The 18,577-nt window shown below is 37.9% G+C and overlaps 1 protein-coding gene across 2 annotated transcripts in view; it reads right to left on the bottom strand.

Moving 5' to 3' along the window:
- Nucleotides 1-18,577, bottom strand: part of LOC117297316 (cytosolic carboxypeptidase 6-like) — an 82,035-nt gene that overhangs the window by 14,156 nt on the left and 49,302 nt on the right. For both annotated transcript variants that reach the window (XM_033780281.1, XM_033780282.1), the window contains 4 exons: nucleotides 15,134-15,173; nucleotides 1,957-2,046; nucleotides 711-825; nucleotides 2-113 (listed from right to left, as the gene is read on the bottom strand). In XM_033780281.1, coding sequence (XP_033636172.1) covers nucleotides 2-113; nucleotides 711-825; nucleotides 1,957-2,046; nucleotides 15,134-15,173 — 357 coding nt within the window. The remainder of the gene's footprint in view (nucleotide 1; nucleotides 114-710; nucleotides 826-1,956; nucleotides 2,047-15,133; nucleotides 15,174-18,577) is intronic.

The following is an 18,577-nucleotide window of genomic DNA, read 5'->3' as shown; positions in this document are numbered from 1 at the left end:
CATTGCTATCATTCATGTCCATAAGGAGATGCTTATTGGCATGTAGCGTAGGGTGAGCCCAAGGGGATGGTTCGTGCCAGTGTCGATTCAAATCAAATCCCATTAGAGAACATCTGAAGACGAAATCATAAATAAATTAGAGTACATGATCAATAACGCATGATGACAACATCGAACTCGGACTAGGTAGTTTAATACCTCACTGGACAAAAAAAAACAACAAATCAAAACGATATCTTCTTCAAATAAGAAGATCAAAACAATATCTTCTTCAAATAAGAAGTATTTGCAAAATTGCTGGAAATGGACCATAATTGAGATACAGTTCGACACTTTGTTTGTACAAGTGTGTGTGTGAAAAGGGTTCATATAAATTAACTAACTTACCCTTAAGGCAAGGTATAGTTTTTGCAATTGTCATAATACCAGAATCTTCACTTCATGAATCCCAACGAATGCATAAAATAACGAGCCTGTAAAACATTTGGCTCAATTGGTCATCGATGTTGCAAGAAAAAAAATGAACGAAAAAAACTCATCTTCATTGCATAGAATTGTGTGCTTTTAGAAGTCTTTCTCAGTTTCTCTAAAACTACATTACTTCAAAGCAATTTCATAATATCGAAAGTGTTCTTTACCAAATAGCTTTTTATTTATTTATTATTGGGTTCAATATTGGCACATACAAGATGATTTGGGTACAGCCTCACCTGTAATTGCCCAGATATACCCCATCTGGGTTTAACATGGGTACAATCTTGAAGACAACATGGTCACGTAGCACTCTTGCTATGGGATGCTGACTCAGTAGAAAATCTATAAGCCCTGCATGTAATAAACGGGGAAAAAACAGTATGTCCTTGCCCTTTGACGATGTGGGATTATAAGTGTCCTTAATAAGTTGTTGTTAGGGTCATGTCTGAGGCTCAATAGACCGATCCAGTAGGCTCCGCCCGCAACGCACGTGTGAGCAAGAACACGTGGGGCTCTCCAATGCCTTTCTGCACAACTCTGCGGCGCGCGCCAAGCATACGCGCACGCATGCCGGACCTTAGTGTCGGACCTTCATTGCGTTGTGATTGGTCAATATGCGATGGGGCAGAGCTAAATGGATCGGTCTATTAAGTTGACAGATACCATCTTGCAAGAAACAGTGAGTGAGGTAAAACAAGAATATCTTGCAAGAAACAGTTTAAAAAAAAACCAAGAATATCTTGGGGGAAAAAAATTAGATTTAGAAAAGGCAAGAATATCTTTAGAGAAAAAGTGAGGAAAGACGAAAATATTTTACAAGAAACAGTGAGTGAGGAAAGAAGAACAAAAAAATGACATGAGTGGGATTCGAACCAACGACCTCCGGATTAACGTGCCGCCGCTCTACCAACTGAGCTTTCTAGCCCTATGTTGGCGGCACGGAGGTAGTTGGTTCGAATCCCACTCTATAGTCAATTCTTTGTTCAACCCAAAAAATCATTTCAAAATTTACACAGTCAGTTTCCCTTGTGGTTTATATTGAAAGAAGAACAGACACACAAAAAAGCTGTAATGAAAGCATCAAAGAGTGGAACCTCAAAAATAACAAAACAAAAAATTTGAAAAAAAAGACTAGAATACAATCACTTTTATGTGGGCCTTAAACAAATTTCAATCAAACATCCTCTGAAAAGCCCATCCACATGATACAAAGCCCCAGTCTGCAGTGGGATTCAAACAGGGGTCCACAGAGGTGCAAGTAAGGGATAGAAACAACTGAGCCAATCTGGGCCCGTCTTCATGGCTCTGCTTACAGTAAGCAAATAATCGACACATGGGCGTACTCCACCTTTCTAGGCATTCTTAATTTTCACAGCTAGCGCAGAAATTTGGCGATCGCACAGTAAGTAGAGGAATATGGGGGGGTAAGCAGAGCCATGAAATTGGGTTCCGATCCCAAGCCAGTCTTAACCCTCACAATACCTTGGCAGACATAAGAAGCGGGCGTTTCTCCAGGGTGTACTCGAGCCGTTACAAACACAACACGTTGTTTAACATCTGGCTCTAGGTTCTCTGCAAATTGAAGAAACATCAGCCAGGGCTAAATTTGTTAAAGGGTTCGGGTAATTTTTTGTACGACACAAAACACCAACATCCACAGATTTACATTAAACTGACATGGTTTAAAGAGCTTTCCTTAAAGTATTACTTGCTGAGGCGCTGTAATTTATTAGAAATGAGTAAAAAAAAAAATCACAAAAATATTTTTTGTCTCAGGGAGATGAAAACTATTATAGCAAACACAATGGATTTACGCAACTATACTGAAAAAATTGCTCTACGATTTTAGATTTTTTTTTCTCAAAGTGACTAATGAAGCTGAAACCTCTACAGGTAAGTTATATTACATACATATATCTTCATTCACAGTGAGTAGGGAGTCATGTAATGGCTGAAAAACTTGATCAACAAAAGGTATCAAAACCCTTTAACTGGATGAACATGTCCTTATGAATTCCATCTTTCTCGTTTTTCTCTTGAGACTCTAAACCAGAATCTAACTTAAATTTTCTCAAAGAGGGAACAGATGTCTCAGATCAATCAGTACTGGAACTTTGAGACAAATCAACAATTTCTTCTTTAGACAAGACAATATTTGCTTCTGATTTGGGGTTATCAATAATAAATAAAAGAAAAACTTTTACATCAGAGGTTGAATGACCTACAGTCAAAGGGGGTTGGTGTGTCTCCCCCCTTAGGTCATAAATATCCATAGTTTTGAAATTGACGAGGGGGGCAATGTTTCCTGGGGAAACGTTTTTTTGACTCGCTCTGACGCTTTTTCAACTTGGCATCCCTGAAGCCTTGAACAAACACTTGAAAGGAGCAATTTGGCAACCAAAAATGTACCCTCGACAGATGTTGATTCTATGTGTCATTCCAATACACACTCTTTAAGTGATCACTCTATGACAGTTTGCTTAGAATATTTATTTGTGAATGGAGACGAGGCAAAATATTCTCCAAAGTCATCGTTGAGGTGCTTGTGTACACAAATATCACTTATATTACTACGATAACTTGTCGAACGGTTGAGAGCTTTATAAATATGTTTTAATAGTTTCGTTTGGGTATTTTTTTTTCATTGGAGGTGTAGAAGGTTCTCCAAGTTCATTACCCTGTATACATTTCTTTGACTTGTCTTCTGATTTTGGGGGGAAATGCCTGTACGAAGCTCCCAGGCATCTGAGAGCACTTCAAGCAGTTGAATTGCAATGCATTTATCACGGTAAACATTATCTCAAGTAAAAGTCGAATACAGATATATCTATGTTTATTCTGAAAAGTTTTTTACTCGAGTGCTTTTTAATAGCCGTCTTTCGATTCCATTAACAGGTGAAAATACATTACTTGTTTGACACTTTGGGAATTTGACACTTTCAATAATATACGATAGGGGCCTACTCTACAATGCATCAGGTTGTAAGGAAAAAAATATTTTTAAGTGAACTTCAAAACTGTCCAGCTTTTAACACTAGAGACAAATTTGCTGCACATGTTCAAGATGTTTCTCAAATCTGGTAAACTACCAACTGAGCTAAAGTTCATAAAGCTTCTCAGCAGTCAAAAGCTGCCAATACTTACTGAATGGTATTCTACCAAAATAACCCCCTTCTATTATATTAAACAATCAGGAATATCTTTGCTAAGTACCTTGTAAGACAAAAATGTTCTGGCCAATAGTTACCAGTTGTTGGTTAATTAAATAACTACAATGTACAGGTTGTGAACCAGCCAATTCATTGGTTGATAAAATCTGCATTACTTGGTACAGTTTGTTTTAAATGCAAGTTTCGGGATAAAAATAAAACTTTTGCTCAATTTGCGATTCCAATCAAATTTAAAAACTCCTGTATTCTAAACATATATAAACTGTAGTGTGTCACGGTCGAGTGGTTAAGAGCATCGAATTCAAGTTCTAGTGGTTAAGTCACCGGAGTGTGGGTTCAAATCCCGGTTGTGACACTTGTGTGCTTGATTAAGATACTTTACTATAATTGCTTCTCTTTACCCAGGAGTATAAATGGGTACCTGCAAGGATATTGTGTATAAAAAGCATTTGGAGCACTACGGTTGCCCAGGTTAATACTCCCCAGGGAGCTGAGAAAGAAAGGAATGTTATTGGCCCAATGACCAGGGTACTAATGTAAAGCGTATTGAGACGGTTATTGTGAAATGAGCGATATATGAACTAGTTTTTATTATTATTATTGTTTAACTGAATCTTCTCTACCCAAATACATGATCTTCGTTTTAGGTAAAGCAACAGACATATCATCTAGTCTGAACACGATCACAGCAGACTCTCTTTCTCAAACTTCAAGAAAACAAAAACAGCCTCTGGTTTTTGCGACACGCTTTGTACACGTTCTCAGCTGCATTTCCTGTTTAACCCTCCAAAAAAATATGAACCTCACGGTACAAACTTAGGGAGCCCCGGCAAAGCTGCTTTGATTCATGGATGAAAGTAAATGTCGCATAATGCTACGGGCAGTGACACCCAAACCTTAGACGGTACTTCACGTGCCTACATGAAAATTCATGCCAGTCTCTTCTACCAGTCCATAAAATTCAAATCATGCCTCTTGACTTCATAAACAAGTGGGGAGAAAAAACAGAGTGTGAGGGATTTTTTTTTCTTTTTCGGATCAGGACGGCAGGGAAACTTCAAAATGTTAAAGTGAAGAAAACTATGCTGTTTTTTAACATATTTTTGGGTGAGGACCTTGGGGGAGAATTTATCAACCGTCAGACAGGGTTCATTCTGTCTGTGGTGAAAGAAAAACATTCAAAAATTTGGTGATTTTGTTGTTGTTGTTACAATAAAGCCAGGTTCTAACTTCCTATGTATGCGAGACGAATTTTGTTGTCACAAGTTCGTAACAAACAATTCGCAACAGTTTAGCTGTGTTCAACTCCTGCGAAAACATTTTGGTGCGAAAAAACAGCCAGGTGATGTCAAAATTAGCTTCAAGCCATGTTGTAAATATTGAAAATGATACTGTCACTTTTTCATCATAAAAACATTTGAAAGTTTAAAGGCAGTGGACACTATTGGTAATTACTCAAAATAATTATTAGCATAAAACCTTACCTGGTGACGAGTAATAGGGAGAGGTTGATGGTATAAAACATTGTGAGAAACGGCCCCCTCTGAAGTGCCATAATTTTTGAGAAAGAAGTAATTTTCCACGGATTTGATTTTGAGACCTCAGATTTAGAACTTGAGGTCTCGAAATCAACCATCTAAACGCACACAACTTCGTGTGACAAGGATGTTTTTTCTTTCATTATTATCTCGCAACCTTGATGAGCTCAAATTTTCACAGGTTAGTTATTTCATGCATATGTTGAGATACACCAACTGTGTACTTTTATCTATTAGGATTTGGAAAGTTGTTTTGAAAAAGTTAACCTCCTTATTTCAAAATATTCATAAGTAATTTCAAATTAATGATTTTTTTCTTCTTCTTTTTTTCTTTTCTTGAAGATGTTGCAATTCAATAAGATCTGCCCGGGTGCATGGACACCTTGCTAACTAAGAATTAAGTAAGTTGAGTTGAGGTTGAAAAACAAGATTAACCTTGTAAAAATATTCACAATTTGGGAATGAACTCAATAAGAGTAAAAACAAATTTTTAAAACTCATCAAACTTGTTGTCTCCATTCTGTGTGAATATGAGCAAATTTATGGATACTTAATTGATAATTCTGAAACCATTAGGCTATACTAAAATATTCTTTGGAGTCGGAGAGTTGTCATTAATAGAAAGCAAATCACTTTGTTTGTTGGGAAGACCTTTTCCATTATTGTTATGGTCATTATCATATCACACACTACCACAGTGCGGACTTTCTCTTGAAAGCAGCCATTTACGGACAAACTTCCCTCCGCTACTAGTTCTCCAAGGTTACCCACCGGTAATCACCGCTACACAAAAGGTTAATAGCATGTTAATGCACTAGCACCGGTACCCACCATGCATCAATAAAGCTGTAATCGGGCACTGCGGACCCTCCCGAGTTTAATTAATACCGCAGTTTGGTTTGAAAGAAGAAGGGAGAAAAAATGTAAACCCCAAGGGTACACTCATCAGCTCCTGCTAAATTCTGATCATGCGGGCTGCATACATCAAATCTTCAAGTATACGTTCAGAATCAAGAAACACATGTAATCGTGACATGATAATCGCTCTTAGAATGCTTACGGCAATTTTTGTTTTCCCCTTGGAGGGGCCCCGCCTTCATCAAACGTCGCTCATTTCCGACTTTGTAATTCTGAGTTCAGCTGCATTAATGTGCATACAGAGAAGATGTAAGCATTGAGACTATAGCATCAGGGCAATTGTTAATAGCCGTTTTCGATTGCAGCAAGCATAAGTGAGTTTGGTTCAAACTTTTTAAAATGCTCAGCTTTAAAACTTTTGTTTCAAACTATATACAAATTGTAAAAAGGCAATGATGCTAAACATTGCTATAATAACAAAAGAGTTCAGGTTTGATGAACCTTAAAACTCGTTAGCTTGGTGCTCTAAGGCTGTAGTTTCAATTTTATATCCAAAATAATCAACATGTCATTAAAGGGACACGTTGCCTTGGATCGGGCAAGCTGGTCTATGAAAAGCGTTTGAAAACCATTTCTTATAAAATGCATATGGTTGGAAAGATGTTTTAAAAGGAGAACATAATGGTCCACACAAAAATGCCCTCAAAATTGCACGGTTTTCCTTATATGTCCCTTATATGTCGTGAACCTATACTGCACGCCATTTTACAAAATGGCCAGCCATGTTGGTTCACAAAATAAAAAGAAAACAAGGCAATTTTGAGGCATATTTTTGTGGATCATTATACTCTACTTTTAAAACATCTTTGTAACCATATGCATTTCGTAACGAACGGTTTCAAACACTTAGACAAACTCGCCCGATCCAAAGCAACTTACTCTTTAAGTAAAAACTACGCACAAGTTTGAACAAATAAATCAAAATCCACCACAACATTTTCGTTCTAAAAACTTCTTTTTTGGCAACTTGGTTTTTTGGAGACCACTCTTGATCATAATACAGCTTATTTTGTCAGGAGCTCCAATATATGCAAAACACATTTTATGAAGTCCATACTTTAATAGAAAGACGATTATGTTTGCGATCAATTGATTGACTGATTCATGAATGACTGCTAAATACATACACATACAAAAATTATTTCTTTATTACTTGTTATATAAAATAAATCATGAAATGTTGAAAAATTTGAAACTTAAAGTCTTCCACGCAGAACAATTTGAGCAGAACCTGAGTCAGCCGACATTTAAATCACACAGTGTCCCGGGATCGGGATAAGACCTCCCCTAACGGATACAGTGTAAAGTGCTATTCCCTGTAGCTTCGGTCTCGACACCTCCTTCTGTTCTAGAAACACTTACAAGGAACATTCCGATGACATCGTAAGGAATGTTCTGAGGGTGGCTTAAAAACGCATGTTGAGTCACTGAGACTGTGAGTCATTCTTTCAAGTTCTTTCATAAGAAACTCAAGTTTTGTGTCATAGCGGCAACTTTTTTAAAGGGAAGGTACATGTTTGGTAATTTCTCAAAACAAATGTTAACTCAAAAATTGACTTGGTAACGAGCATTGGAGAGCTGGTAATAGTGTACAACATTGTGAGAAACGGATTTTGAGAAAGAGGTAATTTCTCACTAAAATGATAAAAGACTTCTAGCCAGAAGTCTTTTATTCCTTTCCAAAAGCACACAAATTCGTCCAACAAGGGTGTTTTTTCTTTCATCATTTTCACTACGATGACCAATTGAGCTTAAATTTTCACAGGCTTGTTACTTATGCTTATGCTGGGATACACCAAGTGAGAATACTGGTCTTTGATAATTACCAAACGTGTACAATGCCACTAAAAGGAGGGTATACTTTTGGTAGTTATTCCAACCATTTATGTGAAAAGAAAAACAAGTAAAAAAAAACTGCAGCTGTTGATAATGTGTAACATTTTGTGAAACAATTCTCTTCAAAGGGATGTGGTTTTGGGGAGGGTTTCAACAACATTTCAATCTGAGAAATGCTTCAGCGTGAAAAGTTTTGTTCAGATTTTGTTAATGTTTGTAATTATGGATTATATACCCGTGTGGATGTAATCGCTCCAGATTAAAAAAATAATAATTTGTGTAATTTGTTTTCCTTTTCTTTCTGAGTTGCCCGGCTTTGCCTGCTGGTGGGTAGTAAAGGGGTTTATTTGGTCTTTTATTATGGTTTTAAGAACCAAATAGTCAGCCACATTGAAGTGATTTTCAGTCACTATTGGCTTTCCCTGCCAGTGTTCTTGTTCGTGTGTACCACCCCCACTGGAGGTTTTTTCCTACATGTATCCGCCTGCCCGATGCAGCCCGACCAAGCTCCTCAGTAATTTGCTGAAAACATGTTTACATTGTATTGTTTGTTCTTTTAAATCCTTTGATTATGCATTTGTTTTTGTGTTTTGCTGGCAAATAAAATTAAAATTTTATGAAATAAATTATGAAGAAAATCATTAGGTTAAGATACAAATTCACCAGCCATTTAGTTTAGGTTTGTTACCTAGGAAGGGTTAGATGCCTCTGAAAAAGTCACAACATTACCGATGCCACAGCATGGTGAGGCTAGGGTGAGGCTAATATAATAAGCCTCTGTATAATGTTTTCTGTTGACGGGACAGGCATATCCCCATACTGTAGTTTGGGCACTCTAGACTAGTGACCAGTCTTGTGATCTCATCTTTTTAAAACGTCTTATGCACTTTTGATCATTTTATAACTCGCAATATAAATCTTAGTTGTTGTTGTTGTTTGTTAGCAATTTAATGTTTGGACAAAAACAGAAGTCCCATGAATTCATTAGAACAAGCACAGCTTTGAATGAAAGAGAGCTGTTGATAGTATAAAACACTGTGAGGAAAGCGGCTCCCTCTGAAGTAACGTAGTTTTTGAGAAAGAGGTAACTTCTCACTCAAATAATAAAAGACTTCAAGCCTTTCTCAGGCATATTAAAGCACACAAATTTGTGCAGAAACTGCGTTTTTTCTTTCATTATTCTCTCGCAACTTTGATGAACAATTGAGTCCAAATTTTCACAGATTCGTTATTTCTGTATGAAAAGTGACAAATTATCTCCATAAGATTTTTCAAGACACATTATCATATTCCGTAGCATACAGAGCTTTAAATGTCATTCTGTAGTTTGAGATTTAGACAGACGGCGCCAGCTTTTGTTTTGACAACTTAAAAGGAATTTACACGTGTATCCTGGCTTGTCAAATGTTGTCACGTAATGTACTACCAGCCTATTACCTTGAGTTTGTCCAGTCTGATCTTAGTGTGTTCGATCAGTTACATAAGACTTCTGTGGTTGACAGGTTCCGAGGTATTCCCTTGGATCAAAGTAGATCCCAGAGAGTGTAGACACACCCCAGGAAGATGGACACAAAAAAAAGATGGATATATCTGATAATCTTCATGATTCATTTTGCTCAGCCAACGAGAAATGAAAAGAATACAATGGTATTGTGCAAGGCCGGCTTAGCACAATACAACGACGGGAGTACAAAAACACACCGGTGCACGCGATGTGCACCAGGGAGGCCGGCTGTAAAGTCAAGGTCACCCCGGCAGCTATAAAATGAATTAGACTGCCATGGCGAGTGGGCCTCAAATTTGATTTCAAGCGCTGCGGCAAATGAAAATGTGCGAAGCCCCGGAATCCAGCTACGTGCCGCGGCGCCGCGTCGGAGTGAGCAAGGGAAGATTTAAGCGGCTTATTACATGCTGCCCGCTTGTTTCGTTTGTTGTGTTTCCCCTTGTCGTCTTTTTTTTTTTTTTTTTTACTCGCTTCCTTACCACCTTGTGGTAGGCCCGGGTGCTTCCCTGATTGATCTGATTTGTGGGGAAGAGACAGCCAAGCGTGAGCAACGAGTCGCTCTAATGTTCTCACCTCGCTGCTCACACTTGTAGCTGATGTAATCAGTGTCTGGCAGTACTACTCAACGGCCACACAAACCCTGGCAACTCCCCCATCTTGAACGAAGGTGGGGTGGGGGGGGGGTAGAAGGGGAGGTGTTGCATGGTAGTGTCTGCACTCACGCTCGGCCGGTTCACATACTGCCCTCAGCATGTTTAGCTCGCAGGAATTGATGTAATTCTGCCAGGGAATTACCATACGCTTGTAATCACGTTTGCATAAGTAGCTTTAAAAAAAAAAAAAAAAAGGAGGGGAGGGAGGTATAAACATAAAAAGGTAGCGTTAATGGTCGTGGGGTACTCAGGGTTTTTACACACGTAGGCCGTACGCATCAAGATTACATGATTTCTGCGATTCGGTGAGGGATTCAAATCTATTTATGGATCGACGGCAGAAGACTCCCGGCGCCAGGGAAATTGGACAATACGCTTGGGTGATGGACAAAACTCAGGTATCCTCTCGCTAGGACGTTTATTGGGACTGTCAATTGCCTGATTCACAGCCAACGGAAGCCTTGACACTGAAAGCGTCCATACTTTTCTTGTCAGACCTTCAAACTTCCAAGCATAAACAAAGCAAGTTTGATTGGAATTGGGCTTGTGTTTTTAAAGTGGTGAATGGGAATTTAATGGCTTTTTTTATGCAACGGCTACAAGGGAGTTTCCGTTTACTTTCTTATTGATTCCAGCTTTAGAAAATGTCATACATTCGAAAGATTGTAGTACTTAAGTTATTATTTGACTACCTTCAAAGATTATGAAAGTTTTATAGATGATAGAAAAAGTATAGTACATTATTATTTTTATATATTTGTTTAATTACACCTACTTCCAATTCTTGCTTAAAAAGTGTTTATCATTATCCCAGTGCCTTGAATACTTTATTGGTGTATGTATGTAAAACTACTCCCTGCTTGTAAGGAAAATACACTCACAATGAAAAAGTTCCTCCCTTAGACTGCTTGTCTAAACACTGCCTTTGGTAGTCTTTATAGTCTATTGTAAGTCGGATTTGAAACTTTGCATGGTGGAAATCTATTGCAGTAATAACAATGCTGTAACCCCCCCCCCCCCCCCCAAAAAAAAAAAGTTGGTAGAGCGCCGCCATATTAATCTAGAGGTCACAGGTTCAAATCCCTGATTTTTTTATATTTTTTTTTTTTCTTGTTTTCTTTTTTTACCCCAAATGTAAAAAAAAAAAACATCTTTGGATACATACAAGTATTTTACCTGGGCCCACTTTCATAAAGCCTGTAAGCACAAAAACTTCGTAAGCACTGCTTAGCAGAAACATGTTACCAGCCCTAGTTACATTAAGTTTGCATTTTAGTGGCTGATGCCCGACTCGATTTTTGTTTAGCAAAACAAAATTGTCAAGTAGTTTTGTCTGCGTTACAGCTTTATGAAATTGGACCCTGATGTTAAAAGCTCCCCTTCAAGCTTTGTTACAATATTGACAGAAAAATCGTCTTGGAGACTGATTCACTTCTTACTGAAAAGAATATCCTCAATAAAAAACACCTTCCAATTTTCTTGGGGGTCGAAATTCACATGTATCTTTAAGCCTCGACGGAAGCAGACTTTCCAATCAACACGGTATTTGCACAAAGTGAATGAAGTGGGACTATATGATAAACAAAGACAAGGAAAAAGAAGACTGTCCCATAACAAACAAGAGAACATCTTCTGATTGGTCCAGCAGATATTACTAATGTAACCCTCCTCCGTATGTGATTGGAGAGTTAATACATACAGACACCTTGACCTTCAAACAAATGAGACCGGTTCAAACCGGTTCAATCAGGCATGAACTGGCTGTCACAGGTGGTGGCTGGCTTGTTAGACATGCATGAGGCCTCACCCTAGCGCCACTATCCACGGTGGCAGAGCCGGTTTAATTCCGGTAAATTATGTGGGCTAGGCGGCGGGTCTCCTATCGATTTTAAGAGTAAGGGAAAATTTGTGAAATGTTTTGATTCGGGACAATCTGGATGTGGCACGTTATTAAATGATGGCTTTGTCGATAAAATTCACCGTGCTGACTGTCCCAAACAGAAACTTGGAGAAAACAAAAATGCATTTACATGTCGTCTTCAATTGGAGGCGAGTGCAGTCAAATGTTGTTCTGTGAAGAAATTTCCTTAAAAGCCCACTTTGGACAATAATGCTGGAGAGCGTTTCAAACCAATGAAAACCCAAACAGTGGAAAACAAGTGACGATTTGATTAAACAATTCAGCATCAAATGCTAGAGTCAACTTGAATGATTAGAAAACTAGTAGCAACTCCAGCACAAGAGGGCAGTATTTATCCTTCAATGCATGTCATCTTAAACAACACACTGTGTTTTAAAATGTGGTTTCTCCAAAGATCGTCATACACAACATGTTCTTATCTTTGCTGCAAATTGGTATTTAACAGGACTGGAATTTCATCTTTGAACATGTTGAAATGCCAAGGCCATTTTCGTTTTGGGAAAAGTCAATGTAGGGTGTCGTGGCCGAGTGGATAAGAACACCGAACTCAAGCTCTGGTGTTTCTGTTCAGCAGAGAGTGGGTTCGAATCCCGGTCGTGACACTTGTGTCCCTGAGCAAGACACTTAACTATAATTGCTTCTCTCCACCCAGGGGTAAATGGGTACCTGTGAGGGCAGAAATGGTTCTTGTGATTGATTTAGCCGAGTAGCGCATATTAATGTTGCACAAGGCTGTATACTCCCCACCAGGGAGCTGAGATGGTTTAAGGAGTGATTTAAGGCCCAGTGACCAGGGGTAATAATGTGAAGCGCTTTGGGCCGCCCTCCGGGTGTGAAAAGCGCTATATAAAAACGGGTTATTATTATTATTATTATTAAAACTTTCGATGGTTACCAAGGCAATAAAGGCCATGTCAGTTTTTATTCCCCTAATTTGAATCTGAGAAGCATTTCTGTCAGTACATTTGTAGATTGTGTATTCCTATAGGGATTATTCTTCATGCATAAGTATAATCACTGCAAATTTTTGGCGATACCTCAATATACAACCACCTTTTGAAAGCAAACAGCTTAGTTTTATTGTATACATCTACATTTATATAGGATAAGAACAATCAAACATTTCAAAAAATCAAAGGAACACTGTGCCTTTAAAGGGTCTATGTACTTTTTGTTGGACAAAAAAACACAATGTCCACAAAGTTACACTAAACTTACACAGTTTGAGGATAATGATAATAGAAAGCTTCCCTGAAAATATTACTTGCTGAGGTGCTGTAGTTTTTGAGAAATAGGTAAAACAAAGTCATTAAAATAATTTTTGTCTCACTGATCATGAGACAAAAATTACTTTAGAATGTAAAAACGTATTTTCATGACATTGTTTTACTCATACCTCAAAAACTACAGCACCTCAGCATCTAATATTTTAAGGTTAGCTTTCTTCAAACCGTATAAGTTTAATGTAAATCTGTGGACATTGTGTTTTGTGTTACAAAAAGTACCCAAATCCGTTAAAATTTTCTTTGTATACCCCCATGTTCCTCTCATCTCTAGTTTGTGCCCCTACCCCTAATAAGACCCCATGGAGGAAGGAATGCTCTTGCAACAGCCTGTCTCCCTACCTGAAAGGACCTTTCACACACATTGTGCCAACACTTAACAAGCCACCGACATTCCATTAATTGAATTTACTCCCAATGGGCTACATATGACATTTAAGTGACGGCTTTATAAATCATTAAAACAAACAGTTTTCTTTGGAAACCTTTTTTTGTTTATCGGGAAGTGTTACTAATCAAAGTTCACCGCTGAACAGAATAAACTGAGCAGGATACAATGTTGACATGAGCCTGACAACAAGAAATTGAAATCGAAATGGTGTAAGGCTTCAACCTATTTCGCTCATTGACAGATTCCATTCAACTCCCTTGAATAATGTAAGACTTTGGGGACACTTTGGGGGCAGCAGGCGTTCAAGGTAAATTCCGTGTAGGGTGTTGTTTGATGTGCGGTTTAGAGCAACGAAATCAAGTTCTGGGGGTATAATCCGCAGGGTGTGGGTTTGAATCCTGGTCATGACACCTTGTGCAAGAAACTTCACTATAATTGTTTCTCTTCACCCAGGGGTATATATGGGTACCTGCAAGGGTAGGGGTTGATTATTGTGCTTGAAAAAAAGCCCTAGGATTGCCATGGAAGCCCTGGGATGTATACTCCCCAGGCATTTGAGTAAGATTACAGGAATGTTTCTGGTCCAATGACCAAGGCACTATATGAAAAGCGCTTGATTATTGTGCTGGGGTTGATTATTGTGCTTGAAAAAAAAGCCCTAGGATTGCCATGGCAGCCCTGGGATGTATACTCCCCAGGCATTTGAGTAAGATTACAGGAATGTTTCTGGTCCAATGACCAAGGCACTATATGAAAAGCGCTCTGCTCACGAAAATGTACGCATGCTCAGAATAAATTAAACGGTTGAAATTACCTTGTAACAGGCCTAAAAACAAATCTCTGAAACGGCAAGGCAACTTTGATATTTTGCAACGGGTACTTCCATTGGAAAATCTTAAAGTCTATGGCACAAACGCCGAGATCAGGGGCAAGAGGCTATGGCCCACGTGGCCTTCATGTAATTTTCATGCATGTAGTATATCTAGCTGCCCCTGGCATCCCAAGATCTCCCAGACTTAATAAACCTGGTGACCAGAATGAAAATTCAATCGAAAGGTCCATTGTTGGACACATAGACAATCCAGCACTAAAATTTGTTTCACTTTTTTTTTATTTTGTTCAATTGCCACAAACAAACTATTATATCTTTGTAGTAAACCAGTGACTTTGAAGCGAGAATTTCATCATTTTATTATTTGATTAATCAATTATGATCTCATTTTGGACAAAGTATTGATTCAATTAAACGATCAACAAAAGGAGCCTGCTTTACAACCCCCCCCCCCCCAGCAATGTTGCAAATTGATTTTCAAATGTGATTGTTGTGAGTTTTTCGAGGCTTGTTTCATGTCTGCTGAGAGCTTGAATATACTCTTATACTCTTCTTAAAACATTTTTAAGGATTGTCTTTTAAAATTGAGGAAAGATGGTATAATAAAACTTACCAGGAGCTGAGATTGTCAGTAGGTCGAGCTTCCGTTGTTGCTAAAAGAAAAAACAGAAGAATGTGATCATTTGAATGACATTCGCATTAATTTTTTTAATTTTTTTTTATTTTTGTATTATCAATTTGTTAGCCATCGGAAACAGCAGGCCATACATTTTTTTGCCATTTATTCCTTAGGTCCTGTTTTTTAGCAGCAGCTAATTCTGTTTTTCTCATTTAAGTTGGACTATGTATAAATCTCCTTTAAAGACAGTAGACACTATTGGTAATTGTCAAAGACCAGTCTTCTCACTTGGTGTATCTAAACATATGCATAAAATAACAAACCTGTGAAAATTTGAGCTCATTTGGGCGTCGAAGTTGCGAGATATGAATGAAATAAAAAAACACCCTTGTCACACGAAGTTGTGTGCTTTTAGATGATTGATTTCGAGACCTCAAATTCTAAACTTGAGGTCTCAAAATCGAATTCGTGGAAAATTACTTCTTTCTCAAAAACTATGTCACTTCAGAGGGAGCCGTTTCTCACAAGGTTTTATACTATCAACCTCTCCCCATTACTCGTTACCAAGTGTGGTTTTATGCTGATAATTATTTTGAGTAATTACCAATAGTGTCCACTGCCTTTAAGTTCCGTGTTGGTTCTGAAAAGAACCTGTGGTTCTATTCAGAGAGTTGTCAACCACCGGTTCTTCGAAGAACCAACACTACTCGAAAGAAATTTACACAAGGTGCTACGGCAAACCTTACATGATTATATGCCCACCGCGCAAAGTTTCAGATTTTAATGGTTTAAATTGTGCCATTTCAGCGAAAGACATCAAATTATAAATTACATCAGAGAGTTGTCAACCACTGGTTCTTCGCAGAACCAACACTACTCAAAAGAAATTTTCACAGGATGCTACTGGAAACCTCAACTGATTATACTCCAACCATGCAAAGTTTCAAATCCTACTGGTTCTTCTCATAAGCCACACTACTCAAAAGAGATTTACACATTGTTTGTATTGGTTGAACAAATAATAATAATAATAATAATCGTGCTACGGCAAACCTTACATGATTATACCCCCACCGCGTAAAGTTTCAGATTTTAATGGTTTAAAATGTGCCATTTCAGCCAAAGCCATCAAATTATAAATGAATATCAAAGTTAATCAATCAATCAATATGCCTATTAGAATACTGATCATTGGTCAATTATTGATCGATTTAATTTGTGCCATTTCAGCGAAAGCCATCAAATTATAAATTGTTTCCAAGGTTAATCAATCAGTCAATATGCCAGTTAGAATAATGATCATTGGTCAAACATTGATCGATTAATGCATCACTAGATCAATCAACCAAACGAGCAAATCAATTAAAAACAAATCAATTAGTCAATAAAATTAGCAAGTGACCATTTCATATAAATAAATTAATAATAAACCAATGAATCCACCAGTTGGCCTAACACACAAGTTTGAATAAATAAGTCAATCAATCAAGCATCGAAGCAGACCAATGCATAGAACAAAATTTATACAGCATAGTAGATAAATACACATGCCGTGTACCACAAACTACATATACAATGCTACCTCACCATGCAATGCCTTTTAAAAAATCCCACATAATGCAAGTCAATCAACCAGAATCGATCAATCAACAAACTAAGCAAATCAATTCCAATCAACAGATCAATTAATCAATTAATCATTTAAAATCAATCAATCAACCAATCATTCAACAATGTGATTTTGTTCCAACCTACACAAAATGTTACTCATTCTGTATATCTTTGTTTTCTTCACATTAAAATAGTAAGGAAGGTTAGACACGTACATCCAATGTTCTTAATGCTTTTTATTATTTCATTTTCTTATATAAAACGGTAAACAAAAGGAAAAAATCATCAGTTATGATGGTGCTGATGCAAGATGCATTTTTTTTACATAAGAAATGTAATACTGAAATCAACTATAAACACAAATATAAAACTATGCCAGTTCAACATCAACAAGCAGTCCTTCAAGTCCGCAGAAAAGAACAAAAAAACACAAAATGAAAACACAATAACTCTGAACACCTCTGACTAATACCAAAATAGATTGACCTTATCACACTAAAGTAACAACCAAGGTCACTCCCACGAGAAATTCATTTCATCAGCTCATCTTCTTTCCCGTCAAAACACAACCCACATCCAACCCCCCCCCCTCCCAAAACCCTAGTAGTACTACCATTTCAATGGCAATGCACTCTTGTTGTCACGCAACAATCGGAGGCCGTTCCCAATGCCATGCCTACAACGTTAATAGCTACGGATGGCTTCTTTTGTTGGATTCACAAAGACACCAGCGTTGGTGGGAAGCTTTTGTCTTAATCCCCCCCCCCCCCCCCCATCATCTCATCTTCCTCGCACGGTAAACCGCAGACATGATTGCATGTGACGGACTCAGCGAAACAGCCAGTGCTCATGTCAGTCTTTGTTACTGATCAGACCCAGCGAAGATACCACACAATGTCAGCGCACTTTGCATCACAGCAAATAAAATATTCATGTGGAATTTGCATGAGCCGCTGGGCGTTTGACAGCATAAAGAGAATGGCAAAATCCCACCGGGATGAACAGCAAGAAATTTTTCTTCTAATATAGGTTGGAGATTGTTTGCCCTCCACTGAGAGATCTGTGTTGGTATTTCTCTTAAAGGCACTGGACTGGTTTGGTATAATTGTCAAAGACCAGTATTCTCACTTTGTATATAGCTATCCCAACTTATGCATCAAATAACGAATCTGTAAACATTTGGGCTCAACATGTCATCAAAGTTGTAAGAAAATATTGAAAGAAAAAACACCCTTGTTGCAGAAATTTGTGTGGTTTCAGATGCATAATAAAAGACTTCACCTGAAATTTTTCTAAGATTTGAGATATTACTTACTTTTCAAAATGTATGATACTTCAGAGGGAGTCGTTTCTCACAATATTCTATACCAACAACAGCTCTCCAATGCTTGTTACCAAGTAAGGTTTTATGCTATATTTTGAGTAATAACCAAATAATTATGTCCAGTGTGTCAGCTGAGGCTCGAACTCAAGCATCTGAGAGAACCCAACTTGTGCTTTTTTTCCAATATTCTCTCACAACTTCGATAACCAATTAAGCTCAATTTTTCACAGTTTTGGTTTATGTTTATGTTTAGATACACCAAGTGAGAAGACTGGTCATTGACAATTACCAAACGTGTCCAGTGGGTTTTTAATTGCCTTGCTTGTGGTACTCTTAGAGCTAACTCTGTTCAATTCTTTCTTAACACTCAGCTTCTCACACCTTTTATTATGTGGATGGCATCATGCACCGTTTTGGGGGATTCATGCAAGTGTTCTGTGCTTTACAAAATTAGATAATTGCCAGTATTGGTCTGCTTGAATTTCTTTCAGCCTTTTTAACAT

The sequence above is a fragment of the Asterias rubens genome, chromosome 12 (genome assembly GCF_902459465.1).
Source record: "Asterias rubens chromosome 12, eAstRub1.3, whole genome shotgun sequence".
In the NCBI taxonomy this organism is placed as follows: Eukaryota; Metazoa; Echinodermata; class Asteroidea; order Forcipulatida; family Asteriidae; genus Asterias; species Asterias rubens.
The sequence above is the reverse complement of the archived record's forward strand: the minus strand, read 5'-3'. Positions and strand labels throughout refer to the sequence as shown.